At 41.7% G+C, this 25,133-nt stretch overlaps 1 protein-coding gene across 1 annotated transcript; it reads left to right on the top strand.

Annotated features, from left to right (window-relative positions):
• The first annotated feature begins 2,046 nt into the window (after window positions 1-2,046).
• On the top strand, window positions 2,047-24,786 carry MTNR1A (melatonin receptor 1A). The gene is made up of 2 exons (XM_065947522.1): window positions 2,047-2,281; window positions 23,918-24,786. The coding sequence occupies exons 1-2, from the start codon at window positions 2,047-2,049 to the stop codon at window positions 24,784-24,786; spliced, it is 1,104 nt and encodes a 367-aa protein (XP_065803594.1).
• The last annotated feature ends 347 nt before the right edge of the window (window positions 24,787-25,133 follow it).

Here is a 25,133-nt window from a genome sequence, read left to right as displayed (position 1 = left end):
TTCACACAGGTAACAGCATCCAGGCTCCTCTACCACAAAGGATAGGGCAAGAAAAAAAGGAAAGGCAGGCAGGCAGGTCCCATGTTGCTTCTTCTGGGAGGATCTCCTGGACCAGAAGGAGGTCTTCTAAACGGTCCTCTTTGCGTCAAAACAAACAAAAACAGCAGGTGGGACAAGGCAGCATGCCCCTCCGGTTCTCCAGGGCTGGAAGCGATATTGTACTTAAAAGGAGAGGTGTTGCAAGAGAGTGCTTACAAGCCCAGGTGGCGCTAATGGTAAAGAACTCGCCTGCCCATGCAGGAGACATTAGAGACTCAGGCTTGATCCCTGGGTCAGGAGGGTCCCCTGGAGAAGGGCGTGACAACCCACTCCAGTATTCTAGCCTGGAGAATCCCATGGACAGAGGAGCCTGGGGGGTTACAGTCCATACAGTCACAAAGAGTCTGACATGACTGAAGCAGCTTGGCATGCACACATCCTCGGACCTGCTCCCTTACCTTATTTAAAATAGCACAAAAAGAAGCCAAGGACTGTATTTTAAACATTAGAGCCAAGTATGTCAATTTTTCTTGAACAAGTACATTCACGAATGAAAGGAAATTGATTTCAAAAACTGTACCCTTAAGACATGGATACAGAAAAGATACAAAAGTAAAACCTGGGATATAGGTGAATTGGTTTATTTCCTGGATAATTTTATCAGTCTTTGGCTGATTGATTGAAAAGTTCCAGACTGCTGTTGGCTTGCCTCATCTCACACTGTTTTGGAATCACTCCCACAGCCTGGTGGCTGGTAGTTACATATTGAGGTTGCAGATTTCTTGGATACCTCCAGCGGTCAAAGGAGGCTTGTTTTTAAAAGCTGCAGGGTGAGTGTGTGCCTTGCAGATGTCTGCAGGGAGAGCGTGGGGATTTGGCAGATAAAGGTGTTTAGGTCTGTACTGTTCCTGGGAGAAGTCTGGTAGAGAATGCTTGCCTGAATTGAACAGCTATAGACGCAGGTTTGTGGCTCCTTTAAATCTATTTAATCCCTGACATTTGAAAGCGCAATGAGTTTATGATTGCTGTGAGCCAGTGTTTGCAGTGGAACCTTCCATCATTCAAGCCAACAGCCTTCTCCATTCTTCCTACATAGTGGAAGCAGGTAAAGGCGTGCACAGAGGTTGAGGGCAAGAACTTGTCGTTTTAAGGACAGTGTTCAAGAAGTCCCTAAAACAGCTTTTGGGGAAAGATGATCACCATTACGGATGGCCTTTGCAGCATATGAGGCAGAGGTGAGGGGTTATGGTGCAACACCTGTCTGCAAAAGTTCCTTGAGCTGGTTTTCAACTCTTACCATCTAGGAGGTTAGATGAGTTACTTTTTATAACATCGTATTTTATAGATAAGGAACCTGGGGCACATGATGGTTATCTAACATACCGGGATCTGAGGTAGGGTTGGAGCCCAAGCAGTCTGGCCCTGATTTGGGGAAATGCCCCAGAGGGGACAGAGTTTCATGGAGCATGAAGGGTCCCTGCACCAAAGAGCAAGGGCCCTGTGGGAGAAGGAGAAGGTGGGATAATTTGAGAGAATAGCAATGAATCATGTATATTACCATATGTGAAACAGATCGCCAGTCCAGGTTCGATGCGTGAGACAGGGCGCTCCGGCCAGTGCACTGGGATGACCCTGGGATGGGATGGGGAGGGAGGTGGGAGGGGGTGTCAGGATGGGGAACACATGTACACCCGTGGCTGATTCATGTCAATGCATGGCAAAAACCACTACAATATTGTAAAGTAATTAGGCTCCAATTAAAATAAGTTAATTTTTTTTTTTTAAGGCGGCACAGGGTCCCCTTGGGGCGCAGGCGGCGGCCCGGGCTGCCCGCACGGGGGCGCTGTCCGCACAGTCGCGGCGCCGCGGGCGGCGCCCGGTGTCCCGGGCGGGGCGGCAGGTGCGGGGTCCGGCCGCCGCGGGCGGGGGAGCCGGGGTCATAAAAGGCGACGGAGCGGGGGGATCTCGCCGCTCTGGGGACGCACGGGCGCCGGCCCTGCCCGCGCTATGGCGGGGCGGCTGTGGGGCTCGCCGGGCGGGACCCCCAAAGGCAATGGCAGCAGCGCGCTGCTGCTCAACGCCTCGCAGCCGGCGCCCGGCGGCGGGGATGGCGCGCGGCCGCGGCCCTCGTGGCTGGCCGCCACCCTCGCCTCCATCCTCATCTTCACCATCGTGGTGGACATCGTGGGCAATCTCCTGGTGGTCCTGTCCGTGTATCGGAACAAGAAGCTGAGGAACGCAGGTAGGGGCTCCTGGGACCCGGCAGGCTGGACGGGCAAGCCCCCAGCTCTCCCCGACGGCAACCTCTCCCCTGTTCGGCCGCCTTTGCAAGCACGCAGCCGCCTCGAGCTGTCAACTGGCTCTTTGCTAGAAAAGTTAAACTCTTTCTTAAAACCTGGGGCCTTGAGTCATGTTTAAAAATAGCGACTGAAGTACTTTTTCTTTAACCTGCCCATCTAAGATATGTTTCCATGAAACCACTAAGAAGCCTTCAATTTCTAAGTAGGAGTCAGATTTTCTTTCTTTTTGGGAGGGGGGATCCCACTGTACAATTTTCAGTTTTTGAGCTTTATTAGATTGGGAGAGACCACATACACATTGCAGAAAGTTCCTTTCAAATCAAATCAATGAATAAATCAGTTGCTTTTTTGACATGTAACTGATTTTTCCCAGCGTTGTTTAAATATAAGAAAATATGTAAGCTGGCAAGATGATAAGGAAAGTATTTTTAGTTCTGTTGTCAGGAAGAGTTTTCGGTTTTTAGCATATAATTAAAAAAGAACCATAGGCACCTATACCTGCTTGGGAAAGTGACTGTCATTCTCCCCTAGTTAAACAAGCTTACATCTTAAACATAGATATTGATGTAATAAAGAGTATGTTTTTATATACTATAATACTAGAGCTAATTTTGTGCTTGAGTTGAACTTTTTTTTTTTTTCCTCCAAGCAGTAAATTGAAATTGGTTTTTCCTGGGTAGGAGCCCCAGAACGATTTGTCCGTGGGACACTGGTATTCGGACCTCTAAGTGATGACTAGATGGCTACTTCTGTATTTGGAGGCAAACTTTTAGGGGGTGGGGATGGGAAGGAACCATGTGCTTACAAATTTGTTAAAAGCAGTATTTTTGTTCTGAGTGGTAGTCAATCAACAATTTGGTTTTGTTGAGTTCCTTTCCAAGAGGGCTCCCTTTTTTCTATAATGCTTGGCACAGTCCGTAGTTTAAGAATTAATCAGACCTGGTAATCTGAGTTGAACTGGAGTTGGTCCATTGAATAGCCTCACTTCATTGACTGGCTGAAATGGGGTTGCCAAAAGGAATTCTGCCTTCAGGAAGAGGCTCCTAAAAGAAAATATAGACTGTAAGCCCCTTAACACTGGTCTTGGCGTTGATTTTTTGAATCCAACATCAGAAGCAAAAGTACAGCAAAAGCAGATATCAAACTAAATGTCTTCTATACAACAAGAGAAGTCGTGAAAAATGAAAAGGCGTCCTATGGAATGGGAGAAAATATTTGCAAATTATATATCTGATAAGGGGCTGATATCCAAAGTCTGTTAAGAACTCATACAATCAATAGCAAAAACCCAAACATCTGATTAAAAAATGAGCAGAAGATCTGAATAGATATGTTTCTAAAGACATACTGGTGGTCAACAGGTCCAAGAAAAGATGCTCAATATAGTTAATCACCAGGGAAATGCAAATCAAAACCACAATGAGCTAGAACCTCACATCTGTCAGAAAGGCTATCATCAAAAAGTGGTGGTAAGGATGTGGAGGGAAGGAACCTTTCTACACTGTTTGTGGGAATGTAGACGGTGCAGCCACTATGGAAAACAAACAATTTAAAATAGAGCTACCGCATGATTCAGCAATTCCAATTCTGGGTATTTACCCAAAGAAAGCAAAACACTAACTTGAAAAGATATATGCACGTCTATGTTCTTCGCAGCATTGGTTACAGTAGGCAAGATATGGAAGCAATGTGTCCATTGACAGCTTAATGGATAAACAAAATGTGTAAATGCACAGTGGAATATTACTCAGCCACACAATAGAATCCTGGCGTGCTGCAGTTCATGGGGTCGCAAAGAGTTGGCCACGACTGAGCAACTGACCTGAATGGATACAATAGAATGAAATCTTACCATTTGTGACAAGATGGATAGACCTTAAGGACATTATGCTAAAGGAAATTAGTCAGGGAAAGACAAATAGCATATTATCTCTCATACATGTAAATCCACCCCTTCCCCCCAAAAAAAACCAAACTCATGATACAGAAAACAGATTGGTGGCTGTGGGTAGATTGCCAGAAATGGGTAGAGAGATTGAGACAAATGGGTGAACTGGTTTTGCTTTTTTTTTTTTTAAGTTAAATGGAATTTTCTTAACAAAAAAACAAAAAAGGAGGATATGAGGAGACCAGAGCTGTGAGTCTGGTATGAGAATTCTCTGTCATATCCCAGGAGCAGAGTTGAGAAGCCTGCTTTCTCACCAGGACTGATTTCCTACCAGTCCCCACTGCACCCTGAATCTCCGGGTTCTGGGCGTGCTTGCTCTGGTAATGATGGGTTAATCTGCAGTGCCATAGTCTCATTGCGTCAGTGATTATTTTGACTCCTTGGGTTAGGGTTTAATAACAGGACTTTGCTTTCGACCCTAAATTGTCAAGCATGGTGTAATTCTCAGATCTTCCTCCAAGAGCTCACCTCACTTCATTGATATCAACAGTTGCAGCACTTGGAAAGTTTGAATCCTACAGAACCTTTCATTTAAAAAAATATATCCACATGTCTGGAACAAGTCTACTTCTTATGCTTTACAAAATAGAACTTAGGCAAGGTGCTGTCCTGTCACACTGCTTTGTATTTTGATTGTTTGCTGAGCAATTTTTTGATAGAGTTTATAAAACATTGCATTCCTGTAGCTAACTGGGAGACAGACCTGTGGTGAGCTTAAATATTTGAAACATCTATACTTTTGTAATTGGGGCTTTTTATTCAAAAGAACCACTATTACAATTCAAACTATTTGAGGTTTTCTAGAATGAATGGTGAACTTCCTAGGTGGCTCACTGCTAAAGAATCTGCCTGCCAATGCAGTATACACAGGAGACGGGGGTTTGATCCCTGGAGAAGGAAGTGGCAATCACTCCAGTCTTCTTGCCTGGGAAATCCCGTGGACAGAGAAGGGTCGTGGGCTAGAGTCCATGGGGTCACAAAAGAGTCGGACATGATTTAGTGACTAAACAACAGAACGGGTGGTAATCTGAACCAGTGATAGAGATCACTGATTCAAATATGAGTTTTGGGATCCTTACGAAAAATTGTGATTGTACCGTTCTTCAACTTCAGTTAAGTTTGTTTTATTGGTATTAAAGATGAAAAGATAGACAGAAGAGAATGGAAGAGGTGAGATAAGAAAATAGGAATGCCAAGGCATCTTAAACTTTGAACTAGGACTTTCTCTGGGGAAAGTGGTATAATGGCATGATTGTCTAAGTCCCCCTCCTCCTGTTTATCAAAACCAGAACAGATGCAGACACCAACCCCCTGCCAGCCACCAGGATCTTAGGTGCTGACAGACTGTCTGCTGGGCTCCTGTCCAAAATTTGATATTAAGAACCAACAGTATTGTATTTGCATCTTCTGAGCAAATTTCATAGTGTAATGGAAAGATTTCTGCACTGAAACATTGGCATTCATACTTGCTAACTACCCTGTTATCTAAGAAATCAGTTAAGATATCCAAGCCGCACTTCCCATGCTTGTCAAGTACAGAAAATATCTCATCTTTTAGTCTCACAGATTGTTGAGGCTACCTAGTGAGATAATGCATTTGGTAAAGGATACTTTGCAAACTTTGCGTGTGGGAAATGATGCATACGTTGAAAAGGATAAAGCAGGTGTAATTATGTGTTTTTTCCCTACATACACCTAACATAGGCGTATTTACTTTGTTAAAATAAGCTGTAGACTTATGCGTTTTTCTACATACATGTTATACTTTAAAACTTTAACTAAAAAATAAAGCAAGATTGATTTATTTAAAATTTAATTATCTGGCAGTATAACCTCTGTGGAAAATAGGCAATAAATGGAAATAAGCAAAAATAACGTGCTCTCACCCATGGCTGATTTGTTCTGCATTGGAATGCCACAAACCTCTGAGGCTAGTATCTGCACCCTCAAAAATTATAAGCAGTGAATTAGAAGGAAGATTGACACATATAATTGACACATATTGCCACATGTTTGCACCTGGCAAACAGCATGGGTAGAAACAGACTCATTAAAAGCAGTCCTGGAAAGCTGAACAAGCATAGCTTTTTATGGGAACTTTGTACAGAAACAAATAACTGCCCAGCATTAACCACTCCCAAGAAGAACAGAGCACAGTGATGGATTTGTTACCTGGGACCCTGAGCCATCAAGGAAAGACCCAGTCACATTAGGATGTTCTGCTTAAGAAGACAGGGATACAATAGCTTAGAAAGATACCTTTCTAAAGAGGTTTATTTTTATTTTGCAGTCTGGTGCATAGTGGGGTAAACTTTCAGTAGAGTTAAAAAAAAAAAAAACCTTTCCCAGAGTGACTCCAAGACTGGGTGATCGACACTGGTATTCCACTCCCACACTTGTCTCTTTCAGATCGATATTGGACATTATTCCTGTCTGTCCTGTGTCACCACGTGGAAAGGTGCACAAACTATGGAGGAAACATGGAACCTCTGCCTTGACTTATGAATTTTACACTTGGATGCTCCACGGATGCTTTGAGGTCTTAGGAATGCCTACCTCTTATTTTCAAATTCAGGTGTAGCTTAGTAAAATGCATAAAACATAAGTGTACAGCTTGGTGTATTTTAAGATATTTATTTACATTAAGTGACCATCACTTTTGGGAAATGGTTTGAAATAAGGGTGTTGATAGATGGCAGTATTAGTCACAGTTCAAACTAGAATTTATGCAGAATCCAAGTACTGAAAACCACCAACCTGAAGTTTTTCTGTCATCTATCAGCAGATTGTTGCCTGTGTTGAACTTGACTCTTTGCTTGTATCCTTTGCTCAGACGATGAAGGATGACACCCATCTCCACTAACCGTGACCACACTCGCCACCTGGTGATCAGTTCTCCAGCCCAGGTCCCATTGAATGTGTCCAGAGCCGCCTTGATTGAGCCCTTGACCATTCTAATCACTTGCGTTAGCTTTTCTTTCCCCTTCCCCTCCTTTCTCTTTCTTTGCCTTCTCTTTTGTTCTTCTCCATCGTCTGTTTTTTGCTCTTTGGTCTCTGATTTCCTTCAACCACATAATTAGATTCAGCCACTTAGTAAAGGTCACACCTGAATCTCTTTTTCCTATTTGTGTCTGTTGGGCATCAGCAAAAAATAGCCCTGAACTTAAAAGTGTGTTGTATTATACAAGTTCACTCTGTGGCTCAGACGGTAAGGAGTCTACCCTCAATGCAGGAGACCTGGGTTCAATCCTTGAGTCGGGAAGGTCCCTTGGAGAAGGGCATGGCAACCCACTTCAGTATTCTTGCCTGGAGAATTCAATGGCCCGAGGAGCCTGGTGGGCTATGGTCCATGGAGTCTCAAAAGAGTCAGACATGACCGATCGATTAACACACTATGAATTTCTTAGAAGAATATTGTATATGATATTTTGGTTCTTATGCTAGCTAGTCCACAAGAGCATTCAGACCAACAATATGGCTGAAATAATCTTCAGAATTGCTAGGTCACCTGAAACTCATGAGCTTCTGAAAAACAACCTACCTTGTCTGAATTCTGAGCCTCTTGAGATCCTGTGAGGATGGGAGAGAGTGGTATGGATGGGAGTGGGTGGGAGCTTCCCTTATTAATTCAGAAATGTCAGGAGAGGATTCGGGTTCATGACATGATAATAGAGAGTGGATTTAGAGTCAGGGATAGAGTGGAAATGAGTATAAGTATGTGCAACTGCTCGTAAGTTGAGAGCTCCTGTGTTGGAGACCGGTAAATCAGATCCTATAGGGAGGTGTGGAAGGAACTTGGGAAGAGAATGGGCCCAGAACCAAGGCCCTGGGCCTTCTTTCCTGAGTGGATCTGTGTTTATCCATCATCTCTTTGGACTGTTTGCATTTCAGTAAATTGATGGACAAGATCTCTGAGTCCTTTCTGGTTCTGAGTCCTTTGATTTACATGATTGTGAAACTGACTATGCAGCTGGGAATCATAGTGCTATGAAACTGACTAGCAATGGAGATTTGTGGATGCAGTGCTGTGTGTGCAGATGGTGATAACTGGCATCGTATTCTTACAAAAGTGTGCCTCACTTGTTCTAAACTATCTGGTTCATTTGTCATATATTTGCTGGAGGGAAAATATCTTAATGACATCTTGTTTCCCCACTTTATTTCCCAAGAAATGTTTACAAATCTTAGAAATTTTCCATATGGTTTTCCCTCCTTGGAAGAGCATGAAGTGACCAACTACCCAGAATAATTCAAGCCTGTTCTGATGGGCCTCTTTCTGGTTGCAGAGCAATGGATTACTTCTCTGGGACATAATGAGGTTCTCATGAGTTTGGGCAGGTTGAGCCAGGGACACATATGAGGAGCTGACCAGAGAGTATGTGAGCAAGCAATCTTAAATGCCTCTGGGTGGGCCACTGGGGAGAGATGGGCTTCTGCTGGCCTGTCGTGACCCTTTCAAACTGTAACCGCTCGGGAGGAACAGCCTCAATAGATGGCCAGCCTGGTCATTCAGTTTGCAACAATGTACACCCGAAAAACAGCGGGTTCACATAAGCAAACGCCTGCCTCTCACGGAGGTGTTCAAAGGCGGATGTTAGAAGTGGTTCTAAAATAAAGAATCAGACAGTCTCTCTGGCACTCTCAATTTGGAATGTCTGTATGGAGGTCATGAAAGTGGCTTAGTCACATGGTTTCCTGGTGATTTAAAAACCAGAGTTCTGTGGACTCTTTAAAGCCAAAGAAAAACGCAGCAGAATCTAAACTATTTATATATGAACCAAGTGCCCAAATCCAAAAAGAAAAAGAAAAAAAAACTCATTTTCAACACTTCTGAGTCATTTTATCCTTTCAGGAACTTTCTTTAAAAAAATATTATTTATTTAGCTATGCCAGGGCTTCTTTGGGGCCTGCAGGACCTAGTTTTCTAACCAGGGATAGAACCCAGGCCCCCTGCACTGGGAGCATGTAGTCTTAGCCACTGGACCACCAAGAAGTCCCCAGGAACTTTCTTTTTCAATATGTGCCGGGGTCCAGCCTCGGCAGGATCCAGGGGGTACCCTCGAGATGAACAGCGTCGGTGAGAGAAGACACGTGAGACCAGCCTTGATAAGGGCCAAGTCTGCGAGGGAGAGAGAGAGACAGGGAGATAGGGAAACCAGACGGGGGGTGCAGCAGAGTCTGGCAGGGTCTGGCAATGCTTTATTTTTTACTGTAGCTTTTATACCCTAAGTTAGTACATCTCTAAGGGGAAGATAGGTTAACATTACATCAGCTTGTCCTTCACGAAACCAGGGTGTTTTCTTCATACTTCTTTGTTTATGAGGGTCTTGTACAGTATCTTCTGACCTTGGGGTCTATTAACATTTTATGCAGGTCAGGTGAATGTAAACCTATTTTCCGTTTCTATGGTGACCTTAACTGAAAAACAGCAGTCTCATAGGGCAACAGTACAGAGTAGAAGTATAACCTTGTTAACACAAAAGTTAATCCTTCTGCAGAAGTTGTCAGTTGAGTTTCTCTAAGAAGTTTACCCCACATTGACTCTGCGACTTTGGTGAGGCAGCTTCTACCTAGCACTCCTGGCTGACAATTAACAACCATCTCATTGTTACCACACTAGGGCTAAGCTCTTATTTTTCTAGATCTTTAACTATATTAACAATGGTTTCCATAACACAGCCTTAGCACATTAAGAGCAAAAACACAGCAAGCAAATATTAACCCAATAACCACCTTTAGAATAATTTTTCTTATGTTTTCTAATAGGGCTTCCTCACTCCCCAAAGGGCTGTATGTCTATTAGGGCCTTTATATGATCAGGTTCTTTATGCTATTTTATGATTAGGGTATTATAAACAATCATGCATATTAGTACCAAGGGCATAAATGCATTTGCCAAACAAACTAAAATATCAGCAAAGGAGTTTAAATTAAAACACTCCTTTCACCCTGGGTAATCTCACAAAATACCACCACATGGGAAAATTATTGATTAAAGTTCTAAATTGATTCTTATTTGGGAAGAGATCGGGGAAGGCCTTCTGCCTGTGTCACAGAAATTAGGGAGTAGTCTATTGAAGCAGGCATCAGAAAGACAGATATCATCTTTAAGGTGAGCGCCGGGGGCAGCTTTTCGGAATCCCTGAAAACCTGATCCGCCTTGCCTGTCAGGTTTTCTCCCTCCATGAGCTTGTCATGGGTGGGATCTCATGTGCCAGCTCCCGGCAAATACACATCCATTTTGCACCTTACATTCTCTTCCCACTGTAAACGATGCTTTCCTGTGATATGCTGCATATCCATGACATCAGGTATAAGGTAACTAAAACAGTAACAAAGGCCTAGATTCTAGGATATACAGTATTCCTCACTGTTCGGTCTGGTGTTTTTAATGGTAAATCTAAACCGTTTGTAATAAAACCGAAGCCTTCTTTTTATTGCTCTGGTTCATACACAATTTTGCAAAAACCGCTGGCCATCTTTGGTCAACATTTCCAATTAACACATGAATATTTTACAGCATCCATATCACATTACCAGCCCCGATTATGAAAGGAATTCAGTTTTTCTACCCTATAGTTATATTTTTAGGGTATTTATAAATTTGTGTTTGAAGCATTTTTCCAGCCTGAGAAAAATTAAAGCAGGAAGCTGCTGGATTTATACTTTATGTCACACTTTCACAGACAGCAAATTTGGTCCAATTTCTGTGGATAAAGTGGAAAAATAACTTCTTATTTGGAATGTCTACTACTTTGTACTTAACAATTTACTTTGTACGGCAATTTACAATTTTCAAAGTACTTTCCCACATTTTGTTTTATTTGTGCTTATAACAACCTCCTCAGGTAGATAAAGGAGACTAAACCCCAAAATTCATAATAAATGATCAGTGTTTCTTACCCCAGCACACAGCCCTATGTAGTACAGTGGAAGGCGCATAGCAATTCATGTCAGAAGACCCAGGCTGAGTCTTGTATCTGCAATACTTTTATTTGCAGTATGTTTAGAGCCCAGTTTCTCAATCTCTCTAAACCTCAGCTTCTCTCTAAACTGCATCTGTCCAGTGGGGGTACTTATCTCACAGGGATGCTGGGAGGATAAACTTAGATCCTGCCCCACCCATCCACCTGTCTACCTATCACTTTGAAGTCATAAAATACTTTACAAATAAAAGTATTATTATGTTATCCCTGGTGGCTGAGGTGGTAAAGAATCTACCTGCAATGCGGGAGACCCAGGTTCAATCCCTGGGTCGGGAAGATCCCCCAGAGAAGGAAATGGCAACCCACTGCAGTATTCTTGCCTGGAGAATCACGGAGGAGCCTGGTGGGCTACAGTCCATGGCATCTCAAAGAGTGGGACACAACTGAGCAACTGACACTTTCTTTTCACGTTATTAGTAGTGTGTATTCTGTGAGTAGTTCTTTTAGGTTGTTTTTATTTATTATTGCTCAGTTTTTTTAAATCTATTTTTTAAAAGAAAGTGGATGCTATGCATGGCAAGAAGTGTAATGTCAGAAATTGAAGATTTAGGATCTAATTCTCCTGCAGCATCATGCAAATTTATGTAAATTCTCTGATGCCTCAGTTTTCCCGTTTGTGATGAACATTACCTTTCACAACAAAGTAGGGCTGAGATTCTGATTATTTCAATATCCACCCTCTGAGAGACTGATTATCTCAATAGCCAAACTGTTCTTTAAGTTAAAATGTATTAGTCCTGGAAGCTACAAAAACTTTCTCAGACAAGTATGTTATTATTGAGAAAGTTATGATCTAACTTTTATGTACAAACTTAGAGAATGTTTTCAGGCTAATGAAGTTAATGTTTAATAAAATCCCTAATCTGATGTATTTCTTCTCAGACTGTTGTTTTCTCCCTGTTATTCTCCACGATGTTTGAAATTATTGACTCAAGGCAATATGTTACCTTTAAAGACTTTTTATTGATGTTTTCCTTTGCATGCTTAAGCATTATTTTTTTTAGGTATTTTAATACAGGACTCTAACTTTTTCCAGACTTGTCAAATTCCCTGGAAACATTAGGGCAGTGGTTTTAGACTGCTAAATACATGATTGAGTTTGGGTCCACATGGCTAAATTTGGATCTTGCATTCTTCCCATTATTCAATCTCATAAGAAAGCAGCAATTTTCAGCATTAAATTAATCATGGAAGAGATAGAACTTACTTTTGCCAGCTTTCAGAATCATTTTTCTCTTGGCAATTTAGAAAGTCAACCAAGTATAAAATATAAACCTTCTGCTTTTATTTCTTACTAACATTCAAAGGTTCTGCTTTAAAAAAAAAAAAATATTTGCTTTTAAAAATGTCTGCCTCAGAAGTCTTAAATCTCCATTGAGTCTTGAGGCTTGTTTTGCTCATTCTTTATCAACACTTTTGAAAAATAAAAACTAGAACATTTGAGGTGAATAGTAGGATTGTTAAAAGGTACCTTGAATTTTCCTCTTTTTCCTAAATATTTTTTCAGTTGTCTAACAGAAATGCCTTAACTTCTAAAAAATAAATACAAACACTCAGGATTTTCTAGGCTACCAAAGAGGCAATTAATGGTTTTTATTTACTTATTTGCATTTTATTTTTATTTTTTAAATATAAATTTATTTAATTGGAGGCTAATTACTTTACAATATTGTAGTGGTTTTGCCATACATTGATATGACTTCACCACGGGTGTACATGTGTTCCCCATCCTGAACCCCCCTCCCACCTCCCTCCCCATCCCATCCCTCTGGGTCATCCCAGTGCACCAGCCCCGAGCACCCTGTCTCATGCATCGAACCTGGACTGGTGATCTGTTTCACATATGATAATATACATGTTTCAATGCTATTCTCTCAAATCATCCCACCCTCGCCCTCTCCCACAGAGTCCAAAAGACTGTTCTACACATCTGTGTCTCTTTTGGATCTCACATACAGGGTTATCGTGACCATCTTTCTAAATTCCATATATATGCGTTAGTATATTGTATTGGTGTTTTTCTTTCTGGCTTACTTCACTCTGTATAATAGGCTCCAGTTTCATCCATCTCACTAGAACTGATTCAAATGTATTCTTTTTAATGGCTGAGTAATATTCCATTGTGTATATGTACCACAGCTTTCTTATCCATTTGTCTGCTGACATCTAGGTTGCTTCCATGTCCTGGCTATTATAAACAGTGCTGCGATGATCATTCGGGTGTGGTTTGTTTTTAAAGATGCATTTTTGCATGTTTAGGACACTGCATGGTGTCATCAATATTATTTGCTCTCATTCACAAAGTTGATTCCTTAATCAGCAACCTAATTTTCTCAACTTTCAAATAGATTAGCTGACCTGAAGCCGGAGTACTCTGGGTGTTAGTTCAAGGAATTTTAGTGAAATTTAATAATGCTGCAAATGAAGGATAAACTTCTGGGTTTTCTGATTGACATTCTCTAAAATTTTTTTTTCTCCTACAGAGCTGTACATTCTTGGCAATCACATTGAAGAAATTAGTCTTAGAGAGATGGACAAAAAGAGAAAAAAAGAATCTACTTGAGTCTGAATACTATTTAGACTATTTTAGGGTGAATTTGAGTTGTTGAGCTTATGGTTTAAAAAGATGCTTACTTGCTTTGATGTTGAGCACTTTTGGTGCTGATTGAATTGAGTATTTATTTAAATAAGTATTTATTGAATACCTTCAATATGAGACAGAGTAAAAATCCTTATTGGTTGTCAAAATGCAAGCCACAATGCTAAGCATATGTAAAAAACGGCTCCTATCTTCAACCTTCAACGGCTGTCAGTTCAGTTGCTCAGTCATGTCCAACTCTTTGTGACTCCATGGACTGCAGCATGCCAGGCTTCCCTGTCCATCACCAACTCCCAGAGTTTGCTCAAACTCATGTCCATCGAGTTGGTGATACCATCCAACCATTTCATCCTCTGTCGTCCCCTTCTCCTCCCACCTTCAATCTTTCCCAGCATCAGGGTCTTTTCCAATGAGTCAGTTCCTCGCATTAGGTGGCCATAGTATTGGAGCTTCAGCTTCAGCATCAGTCCTTCTAATGAATATTCAGGATTGATTTCCTTTAAGATTGACTGGTTTGATCTCCTTGCAGTCCAAGGGACTCTCAAGAGTCTTCTCCATCACCACAGTTCAAAAGCATCAATTCTTTGGCGCTCAGCTTTCTTCATAGTCCAACTCTCACATCTGTACATGACTACTGGAGAAACCATAGCCTTGACTAGGTGGACCTTGGTTGGCAAAGTAATGTCTCTGCTTTTTAATATGCTGTCTAGGTTGGTCATAGCTTTTCTTCCAAGGAGAAAGCATCTTTTAGTTTCATGGCTGCAGTCAAGGTACCTTTAAAATTTTGTTCTTTTATTTTTAATAAAAATAAAACATGGAGTATAAAGGTGTAAGACTCAGAATATAAAGGTTATATAACAGGAAAACTTTTCAAATTGATTGGTAGGTAATAGCTGGAGCTTAAAGTAGTCATGAGCATTTTTAAAAGTGTTACCTCAGGATGAAAGAATAGAAGGTAATAAATAGGGAAATGTGAGAGGGTTCCCTTTTCTCCACACCCTTTCCACAAAAACCACTACAATATTGTAAAGTGATTAGCCTCCAACTAATAAAAATAAATGAAAAATAAATAAATAGGGAAATGTGAACTTTCCTTTAAGGGCAAATCAATGAGAGAACATCAATAGAGTCAATAGTAAGAGTCAAGAATAGAGACAAAAGCAGAGCTTTGAGGAGAATATATTGGCCCCATATCTTGTGAAGAAATTAATATAGCCTGAAGAAATACCTCTTGGGAAAGGTTTGAGGACCAACCTGCTAACTTAAATTCATAAAAATTTTCTCATGTATCTATTAAATGGCAGATAATAAATGTTTATAGTCAATGATTTGTATTTTCTCATGTAATTTTCTGTAACACTTAGGAATACAAAACTCTCTTGTGATCCAGAAAGGGATAATGTACTTTTATCTTTCATATATTCAGTTTCTTTTTTTTTCTTTACTTAAATACTTGTTGGGTGTCTCCTAGGTGCCAAGTCTAGGATAATATCGGAGGTTGGGACATAGTTCTTTGGCAAAACAAACACTATTCCAGTTAATTAATTTTAAGATTTGGTTTACATTTTAATGTATACTTTTAAGAATTTTATTTGCTAGTTTTTTTTTAAGTTTTAATTTAATTTGTGCCCTTTGTTACTTACTTGACTTATTCTACTAGCTTACATTAATTATTTCCTCTATTTAGAGTTTGAAGTACTTTCAGTTATTCTCATTCTTTTACCAAACAAGCTTTTCCAAAAGGTTGCTACATGTAACATATATATATGTCTATATATATCATGCATATACTATATAGATGCATGCTTTTTAAATATTCTCTAAGTACATAAAAAAGAACCAAATTTTGAAGTTGTAAAACTTAGTTTTATGAGAATCTTATTTTATACTTTTGTACTGTTAACATTTTTTATTTCTCCTCATTTAATTTTAGCACATAAAAAGGGCAATAATATGATTGTACCATTTCTAATATTTATTTACTGGCCATGTTGTGTGGCATGTGAAATCTTAGTTCCCTGACCAGGGATCAAACCTGTGCCCCTTGTATTGGAAGCATAGAATCTTAACCACTGGACCACCAGGGAAGTCCCACCAGTTTTAATATTGACAGGATTTTTTTTTAAATTAATTTAGCAATTTAGAGTTCTTCTCTAATTAAACAGAGATATTATTAAATGGTATTAATTTGACTATTAAAGGTGGCATTTCCCTGGCATTTCAAAACTGGGAAAGGTGTCTAAGGAAATAAAGACTACCCCCAATGGCTCAGCGGGTAAAGAATCTTCCTGTTATGCAAAAGACACAGGAGACATGGGCTCAATCCCTGGGTCAGGAAGATCCCCCAGAGAAGGAAATGGCAATCCATTCCAGTATTCTGGAAAATCCCATGGACAGAGGAGCCTGACAGGCTACAGTCCATGGGGTTGCAAAGAGTCAGACACGACTGAACTAACACACACACATCCCAAGTAGAGTTAACAGAGTTTCTTGATTGCCTTTTTTAAAATGTGGTTCAAGAGACACGTGCACCCCAATGTTCATCGCAGCACTGTTTATAATAGCTAGGACATGGAAGCAACCTAGATGCCCATCAGCAGATGAATGGATAAGGAAGCTGTGGTACATTTACACCATGGAATATTACTCAGCCGTTCAAAAGAATTTATTTGAATCAGTTCTAATGAGATGGATGAAACTGGAGCCCATTATACAGAGTGAGGTGAGCCAGAAAGATAAAGAACATTACAGTATACTAACGCATATATGCGGAATTTAGAAAGATGGTAACGATGGCCCTATATGCAGGGCAGAAGAAGAGACGCAGAAGTACGGAACAGACTTTTGAACTCTGTGGGAGAAGGTGAGGGTGGGATGTTTCGAAAGAACAGTATGTATATTATCTGTGGTGAAACAGACCACCAGCCCAGGTGGGAGGCATGAGTCAAGTGCTCGGACCTGTTGGGCTGGGGGGATCCAGAGGAATCGGGTGGAGAGGGAGGTGGGATGGGAGACCGGGATGGGGAATTCGTGTAGCTCTATGGCTGATTCATATCAATGTATGACAAAACCCACTGAAAAATAAAAAAATAAATTAAAAATAAAATAAAATAAAATAAAATGTGGTTCAAGTATTCCATTTCTGTTTTTAAAGTTTCATCCTTCATTCTGTGATATAAAAAATAGTGCGGACACGAGTAATTTGTAGTCAGCGTAAAGATGATAGACTAGATCAATACGGCTATAATATGGGTGTTTACATATTACAGGTCTCTCCCTAAGCCATCCTTCTAAGAAGAGAATGACCAGATCTAGAAAATAAGCAGAATTCTTAAGCAAGATTTCACACCTTTAAAAACTGGCTCAAAATTGGGCTAGGGCAAGAGGGTCAGGTGTATTACCTTTCTTTTCCTCCAGTTCTTTTTTGTTCTTTTAATTGACACATAGGTGATGTGCAGTGGTGCGTTTCTGTACTGTGTTACTTTATGTTGAGCTCCTTATGATGTTCTTAGCCTCTTTTATTGTATAGAGGCTGTATTTATCTAACAGTTAAGACCAGCTAATCGTCATCTGTGTTCACAGTGTTAGGGAGTCATGGCCAAATTAAGGAGCAGGATGGGGAGGTGCAATGTGACAGAGAAAGAGACTGAAGACCCCAGGAAGGAAGTAGGATGGAGGTGGCCAGAGGGCCAAGCTGTCCTCCCACGCAGCCATGTGTTGTAGGAATAGCATCTTCTACTATTCAGGCAAGGTAGTCTAAGGACAGGTCTCCCAGGAACAGGGTGTTATGTTTCAGAGACTTTAAGGAGGATGAAGGCCGAGAGAAGGGGTCAGGAAGAATGTGACTGATGCCTGGAGAGAAGTTTGAGCAATGTGGTGTGAGTAGCACCCAGGTATTCTAGAACGTGAATTCAAAATTGGTGGAAAGGAAATAGAGGGGTCAGCCTTGCTTGAAAAATTGGAGCGGAGCGGGAGAGGCTGATAGCCGGAGGGACAGGAGGGTAAGAGCAGGCTTGTTTGGGGACTTCGCTGGTGGTGCAGTGGTTAAGAATCCACCTCCCAATGCAGGAGAGAGACACGGGTTCGATCCCTGATTCGGGAAGACTCCACACGCTGCAGAACGACTAAGCCCGTGCTCCACAACTAGAGAAAAGCCAGCACACCACGGCGAAGGCCCAGTGCAGCCAAGAGGAAATTTTTAAAAAGGAAAAGCAGGCTTATTTGCCTGGAGTAGGCCCCTGCAAGGTTTCAGGGATCCAGGCAAGAGCCAGGGCAAAAGAGACACTTCCTCCAGCCCTGGCGTGTGTCTGCTCCGGGGAGCCACCTTTTATGAAGCTGAAGGCTGTTTCCACCACAGCCAAAGAGAAGTAAGGAACACGTGTTTATCCCAAGCCAAGCACGTTGCGTGCGTTCTCTTGCATCTTCACCACGGCCATTAGTATCGTGACTTACTACATATGAAGAGACTGAGGCTCTGATTCACCCAAGGTCCTCTAGCAAGCGACATAGTCAGGATTCGAACTCAGGTGTGGCTTGTTTCTGAGCATCTGGTCCACATTCCCTCTGATAATCTAAAAAGACACATTTCTGAGATACTGTCCTTTGAAGTTCAAGAATGTAAGACAGGGCCGGTGTGCTTTGATGTGCAAAATAAGCCCTTCTGCATTCCCTGCGCTGCACCCTATCACCTTCAACATCCCCACTTTCCCCTGTCCTATCATTAATGTTTAATATGCACATGGAATTTTTTTTTTATATCATCCAGGTTTATAAACAGATTCTTCATTAAACCAGATTTCTCAGAGCTGAGTCTATGAATTTGCTGCGTAAAACAAATAAAAAATGTTTCCAAGAGTAGCTGAAGCTCATTTCCCCCTCCCCTACATTTAAATTGATCTTTACCAGTTTGATGTTAAAGTCCAGGCACAGCAGGGTTTTTTTGGGAGGTGGGGCATTGAAAAAAATCTTCATGAGCAATGAATTCAGTGAGTCTCTAATCGTGCTCTGCACACGGGTGAAGTCCAGGCTGAAAATGAAAGAAGGAATGAATGTTGGTTTGTTGAGAAACCCAAATTTGGGCAGGTAAGAGCATGCAATTTCTGCTCTGGACAGGTGTTGTTTAGAGACTAGGGATATATTAGCTCATCCAGGAAACTGTTGTTGGTACCTGTTATATGCCAGGCACCGTGCTGTCAGGGAGGATTGAAAGATTCTTTCTCACGGTCCTGAATCTCAAATACAGTCTTAGAGGAAGACAGACCTCCACGCACAGGTGGAGGTGAGATGTAGGAAGCATGTCCATTCCTAGTGAGGATGAAAGAATTGAAGAGTGATGCTGAGAAGCATTCAGAGTCTATAACTTGTGCCCAAAGAGGTTGGTTGGTTGGTTTGTAAGATGTCATAGCAACTAGCTCCTCTTTTTGCACCGAGAAGCTGGTGACATCTTTTGAAAAACCACCCAGACTCAACATAGAGCTGAAGGTCTGTCTTATTTTGCCTAAAAGCCAAACTTGAGAACAAGGTCAGAGGTTCAGTGCTCATGCTTTGTAGAAAGTGTGCACTCAGGATGGAGCAGAAGTAAGTGAGGGAAGGAGACCAGGCTGGGAAAGAGTCAGGCAAGGGTGAGGGCGCGGGTGAAGCCTAGACTTGGCCTGACCTTGGGGCCAAGGCCTCTGGGAGGAAATCCAACCATGCGGTTGTCACCACTCGAGGCAGGAGGGCTGGTCATTCATTGGTCCACTAAGGGCATTTCCCTGGAGAAGGGTGCAGCTGCAATTAATGGAAGCACCCAACACTCATCAGATTTTCAGGGATGAATGCATTTCATTTATATATATTAAAGATGCTATATTTATCATGAAGAGTTGGGTCACATGACTGTGGAGGCTGAGGCATCCCACAATCTACCATCTGAAGCTGGAGGCTCAGAAGAGCCAGGGCCGAGTTCTAGTCTGAGCCTGAAGACCTTCGAGTGTCTAAGGCAAAAGTCCCAGTCCAAGGTCAGGGGAAGACAGAGCTCAGCAAGACAGCCAGCAAGGCTGAGTTCTCCTTTCCTTCAAATTTCTGTTTTCTTTAGGCCCTCAGTGAATTGGATGATTGCCCATCCACACTAGGGAGGGCCTCTACTTCACTCAGTCTACTGATTCAAGTGTACTTTTTTGAAACACCCTTAGAGACACACCCAGAAATGTTTAACCACATATACCAAGATAGTGTCGAGTTGACACATAAAATTAACCATTCCAAGCCTGAAGTTCACAGACAGAGCAGTTGAGAAGAAGGATGTCTAGAGGGAGAGTGAGGGCAAACTCGAACCTTGGAGGGAAGGACTGGAACCCAGTAAGCCATTAACAGAGATTATTTTAAATTTCAGAGTGCATCGTTAGGCTGGTTGTATAGACTCTTAGATGTCTGTAAAAGCAGATAGGTTGTATCTATTACCCAGAGTTACCCAGAGCTGAGATGGATGCGATGACCTTACAAGGTGTCTAATTGTGATTACTCTTATCTGGTAGCATTCTTAAATGAAAAATAGGAACTATCTTTCCTCCTCTTCCCTGTCACACCACACACACACACACACACACACACACACACACACCACACACACACACACACACCACACACACACACCACACACACACACACACACACACACACACACCACACACACACACCACACACACACACACCACACACACACACACATACACACACACACACACACCACATACACACACACACACACCAGCTGTGACAAAGCCTCTAGCTGAGCTCCCCAACAACAACATCTGCATAGAATCTATGGCTTCATTTTTTCTTCTCCACTTGTAAACTAGGATCATTTCAAAGAAAAGAAAATGAATCACTTGATTATGGTAATTATTTGAACAGAAAAGAAGCATAACCACTAAAAAATAAATGGAGCAGAGGATTAAAGCCATGAAAGAAATTTGTGACATCACTTATTATCTTATTTTAAAACTTAAAAAAATATCTATATCAAGCCCATTTGTCATCATAACATTCTGGGTAAAAATGTACTGTTTTGATGACAATTTAATCTGTAGCTGAGTTTCATATATTCTACTCATTTTTAAGGTATTAAACATGCTGAGTCAAAAAATTTATTGAAATATGCCCACGTTAGAATTTAAACATTTCATTGGTAATTGAAATTGAACTGTGGGGAAAATAAATTTGCTTTTATGGCTTCAATTTGGCTCAGTATAACCAATTTTCAGAGAAAATTGTTTTCATGACAATCTATCTGAAATTCCTACTTGCATTCCTACTTACTTACTTTTTTAGTCCCTGCAGCTTTTTTACTTCACTTCTTTGCAGCATTTTTCAGGATGGAATAAAATTTTTCAGGCAGAAATCTCACAAAGGTTATTTTATTTCAGATGTTGGGAGAAGACAATTTAATTTATTTCCTCAAACATTAGAGCAAAAGTCTCAGCTGGGTACTATTCAGGATACAAATATCAGGCAGACAATCTCAGGGGACTACAGTGTAGAAACAGAAGAAAGCCAAGTTTGCAAGTAAATGTAATCAAAGCAGAACACACACCAGTCTGCCTGAAATGATCTTCCCACTCTGTCCAGCCCCCCGTCCCTTCCTCTCTGTCTCATCTCCTGTACGTACTCATGTTGTACTTCTTCCTTCTGTTTTAAATTGTGTTTGTTTTTCTGAGGTCGAGGGTCGGAGGAATTCTGCCTGTTCATTCCCATTTCCCTCAGAACCTATGCCCTTAATACATTTTTACTGAATGGAATTTATTACAACATTACCTAAATTGAAAGTTGTAAAAATAAAGTGATTTAGGAACCTTGAAAAGAGAATGCCCTTCCATGTGGTTGGGCAAACAAGTGAAGGTTCTAAGCATTTCTTTTAACACAGACTGGGAGGGATGGGGAGCAATGAAAAGTTAGAGGAAGAGCTGCTCAAGGCAGAAGCAGAGTATGAAACGAAGGAAAACAAACCACAAAAGTAAATACAGTAAGTCCCCTACATACGAGCCTTCCAGCAGCAAACTTTTAAAGCCGTCAACATGCATTCACATGTCCAGTCACCTAAGTTAGTTCTCTTTGAGGAGGCACTGATAGCTTTGGAGACACAGGACCTGAACATAGAATGGTCCACAAAAGTTGTAGCCGCCTTTCTTCCACAATGCACTTCAGTGCTACTCTGTCATCTATGATGAGAATAAAAAGAGCTACTATCCAGACATCACAGGATTGGTTTTTTCAAGAGAGGAGATAGAATTGAATCCAGCAAGGAACCAGAACCTGTGCCATCCACATCAGGCGTGAGTGAAATTGCAGCTTTGCCCTCCGTCACCTACTGTCGACAATCAGCTCTACCATCTCCCACCTCCTCTCCCGCTCTTGTTGGTAATTCTTTTTGCCTGTTCACTTGATGCCAGCCCCTGTGTGCCAGCTGCTGAACTGGACTACTGTATTTTTCAAGTACTGTAAGATTAAAAATGTTTAATTCCTTTTATGTTTCTTTTTTATGTATTTTGGCTTCCCTGGTGGCTCAGATGGTAAAGAATCTGCCTGTAAAGCAGGAGACCTGGGTTCTATCCCTGGGTTGGAAAGATCTCCTAGAGAAGGGAATGGTAACCCACTCCACTGTTCACCCCTAGAAAACCCCATTGACAGAGCTACAGTCCATGGGGTCACAAACAGTCAGACATGACTGACTAGCACTTTTATGTATTATGTGGGTGAAAAGTATTATAAACCTATTACAGTAAAGTCGTATATAGCCAATTCTATTAGTTGGGTGCCTAGGCTAACTATGTTGGACTTGCAAACAAATTGGACTTAAGAACACGCTCTCAGAACAGAACTTGTTCATGTGTAGGGGACTTACTTTAATATACTTGTAAAAGAGCTTGTAAAATTTGACTAGAGTATACTTTAACTTTAAAATATGTTGAATTATTGTGTTCATATAAAATTGTTACTTACCCTGATTATCTAGAGTTTAATTTTTCTACCTTAAGTTGTTTATAAACTCTAAAAACATTTCTCCCTTTTCCTTTGGATTGAGGTGAGAGAGTTATAGAACATTTACCGATCAGCTATCATGTGACAGACGCTGCTCAGTACTTGACAGAGATGGCCTCATTTAGTCCTCATCATACCCTGCAAAGATAATGCCATCATTATCCCCACTTACAGAAGAGGAAATTGAAGTTTGATGTGATAATGTAACTTGCCCCAATTAGACAACTAGTAAGGGGCAAAGCCAATATTCTAACCTAGCCGCTGATAACGGGATGCTTTTTCTCATAACTATGCTGTGGACGAGGGCTATGCTGTTGTCCGGGAACGGGAGTGTGAGAACCTATGAAGAGTTAGAGAGAGATAAAAGGCCTGGAACTTAGGGAAGTCCTGACTGGCTTGAGAAAAAATAAAAATGCAATATGAGGTTTCTCAGATAATGTAGATGATTCCAGAATAAAAGACATAATGGGAGTGTCCTGAACTCAAGATTTTTTTTTTTTTCTTTTTAAAGCACAAGAGAAACCAAAGAGTTAAAAAGAGAACAGTTTTGACCATGGAACATGCGTTGTTTGGGGAATCTGGGAGCTTGGAAACATTGGAGTTGATCTGATACGGACAATGAAGAGTTCAGTTCCTGGGGAAATGGCTTCCACTTCTTTTAGAATGTGGCAGAAACTGTGATGTCAGGTCCCCCGAGTGGCAGACCCAGCTCTTTTTAAAAACTGTGAAAGAAAATCCATGTGACCCGCGTGAAACTGGCCCTAACCACAAAGGCAATGGCAGCCCACTCTGGTACTCTTGATGGAAAATCCCATGAACAGAGGAGCTGATGGGGTTACAGTCCATGGGGTCACAGAGAGTTGGACACGACTGAGCGACCAACACTTTTCACTTTCTTTCAGTAACTGTGATGTGGGGTCATCCGAGCAGCAGACACAGCTCTTTCTTGAATGCCTGTGAAAGAAAACGCATGTACACCCGTGTGAAACTGGCCCTAACCCATGTTTTCTAAACCCTTCTCTTTTAGGGAATGTGTTTGTGGTGAGCCTGGCAGTTGCAGACCTGCTGGGGGCCGTGTATCCATACCCCTTGGCGCTGGCGTCTATAGTTAACAATGGGTGGAGCCTGAGCTCCCTGCATTGCCAACTTAGTGGCTTCCTGATGGGCCTGAGCGTCATCGGGTCCGTTTTCAATATCACGGGAATTGCCATCAACCGCTATTGCTACATCTGCCACAGCCTCAGATACGACAGACTGTACAGCGGCACCAATTCCCTCTGCTACGTGTTCCTGATTTGGATGCTGACGCTCGTGGCGATCGTGCCCAACCTGTGTGTGGGGACCCTGCGGTACGACCCGAGGGTCTATTCCTGCACCTTCACACAGTCCGTCAGCTCAGCCTACACCATCGCCGTGGTGGTGTTCCATTTCATCGTCCCGATGCTCGTGGTCATCTTCTGCTACCTGAGGATCTGGGCCCTGGTTCTTCAGGTCAGATGGAGGGTGAAACCCGACAACAAACCAAAGCTGAAGCCCCAGGACTTTAGGAATTTTGTCACCATGTTTGTGGTTTTTGTCCTCTTCGCCATTTGCTGGGCTCCTCTGAATTTCATTGGTCTTGTTGTGGCCTCCGACCCCGCCAGCATGGCACCCAGGATCCCCGAGTGGCTGTTTGTGGCCAGTTACTATATGGCGTATTTCAACAGCTGCCTCAATGCGATCATATATGGACTACTGAACCAAAATTTCAGGCAGGAATACCGAAAAATTATAGTCTCACTGTGTACCACCAAGATGTTCTTTGCAGATAGCTCCAATCATGTAGCAGATAGAATTAAACGCAAACCCTCTCCATTAATAGCCAACCGTAACCCAATAAAGGTGGACTCCGTTTAAAAATGCAGAGCATGAATGGCAAGATGTGAACACTGCTCCAAGCCTTACTCATTTTCATTCCCTCTTGACAGATGCCTAGAAAAACAATGTGGAGGAGAAAACTTGCAGTCTTCAGAGTTTATCTCTATATGTCTGAGCTAATGTGCTGTCAGCATTTTGAACAAGTCTCTGGTTCTACTTACCAAGAGAAACATAACATACATTCATTGAAGAGTATAGTTCAGGGAACAGAGTGGGAGTTAATTTTAAGAAAAATGCTGAATGTATTCAAGTGGAGAAAGTGTGCAAACTTTTCTTTTATTGCCAAGTGCCACCAAGGTAGTAATTGCTTTTTTCCCTCCACTTTT

This window comes from Muntiacus reevesi, chromosome 10, assembly GCF_963930625.1.
Source record: "Muntiacus reevesi chromosome 10, mMunRee1.1, whole genome shotgun sequence".
NCBI lineage: Eukaryota > Metazoa > Chordata > Mammalia > Artiodactyla > Cervidae > Muntiacus > Muntiacus reevesi.
Note: the sequence above shows the minus strand (reverse complement) of the source record. Positions and strands in the feature narration are given on the sequence as shown.

Bases quoted from the DNA above. Each gene is read 5' to 3' on its own strand.
- MTNR1A (XM_065947522.1), top strand. From the start codon at position 2,047: ATGGCGGGGCGGCTGTGGGGCTCGCCGGGCGGGACCCCCAAAGGCAAT. The intron at 2,282-23,917 runs GTAGGGGCTCCT...CTTCTCTTTTAG, and splicing joins CAAGAAGCTGAGGAACGCAG to GGAATGTGTTTGTGGTGAGC.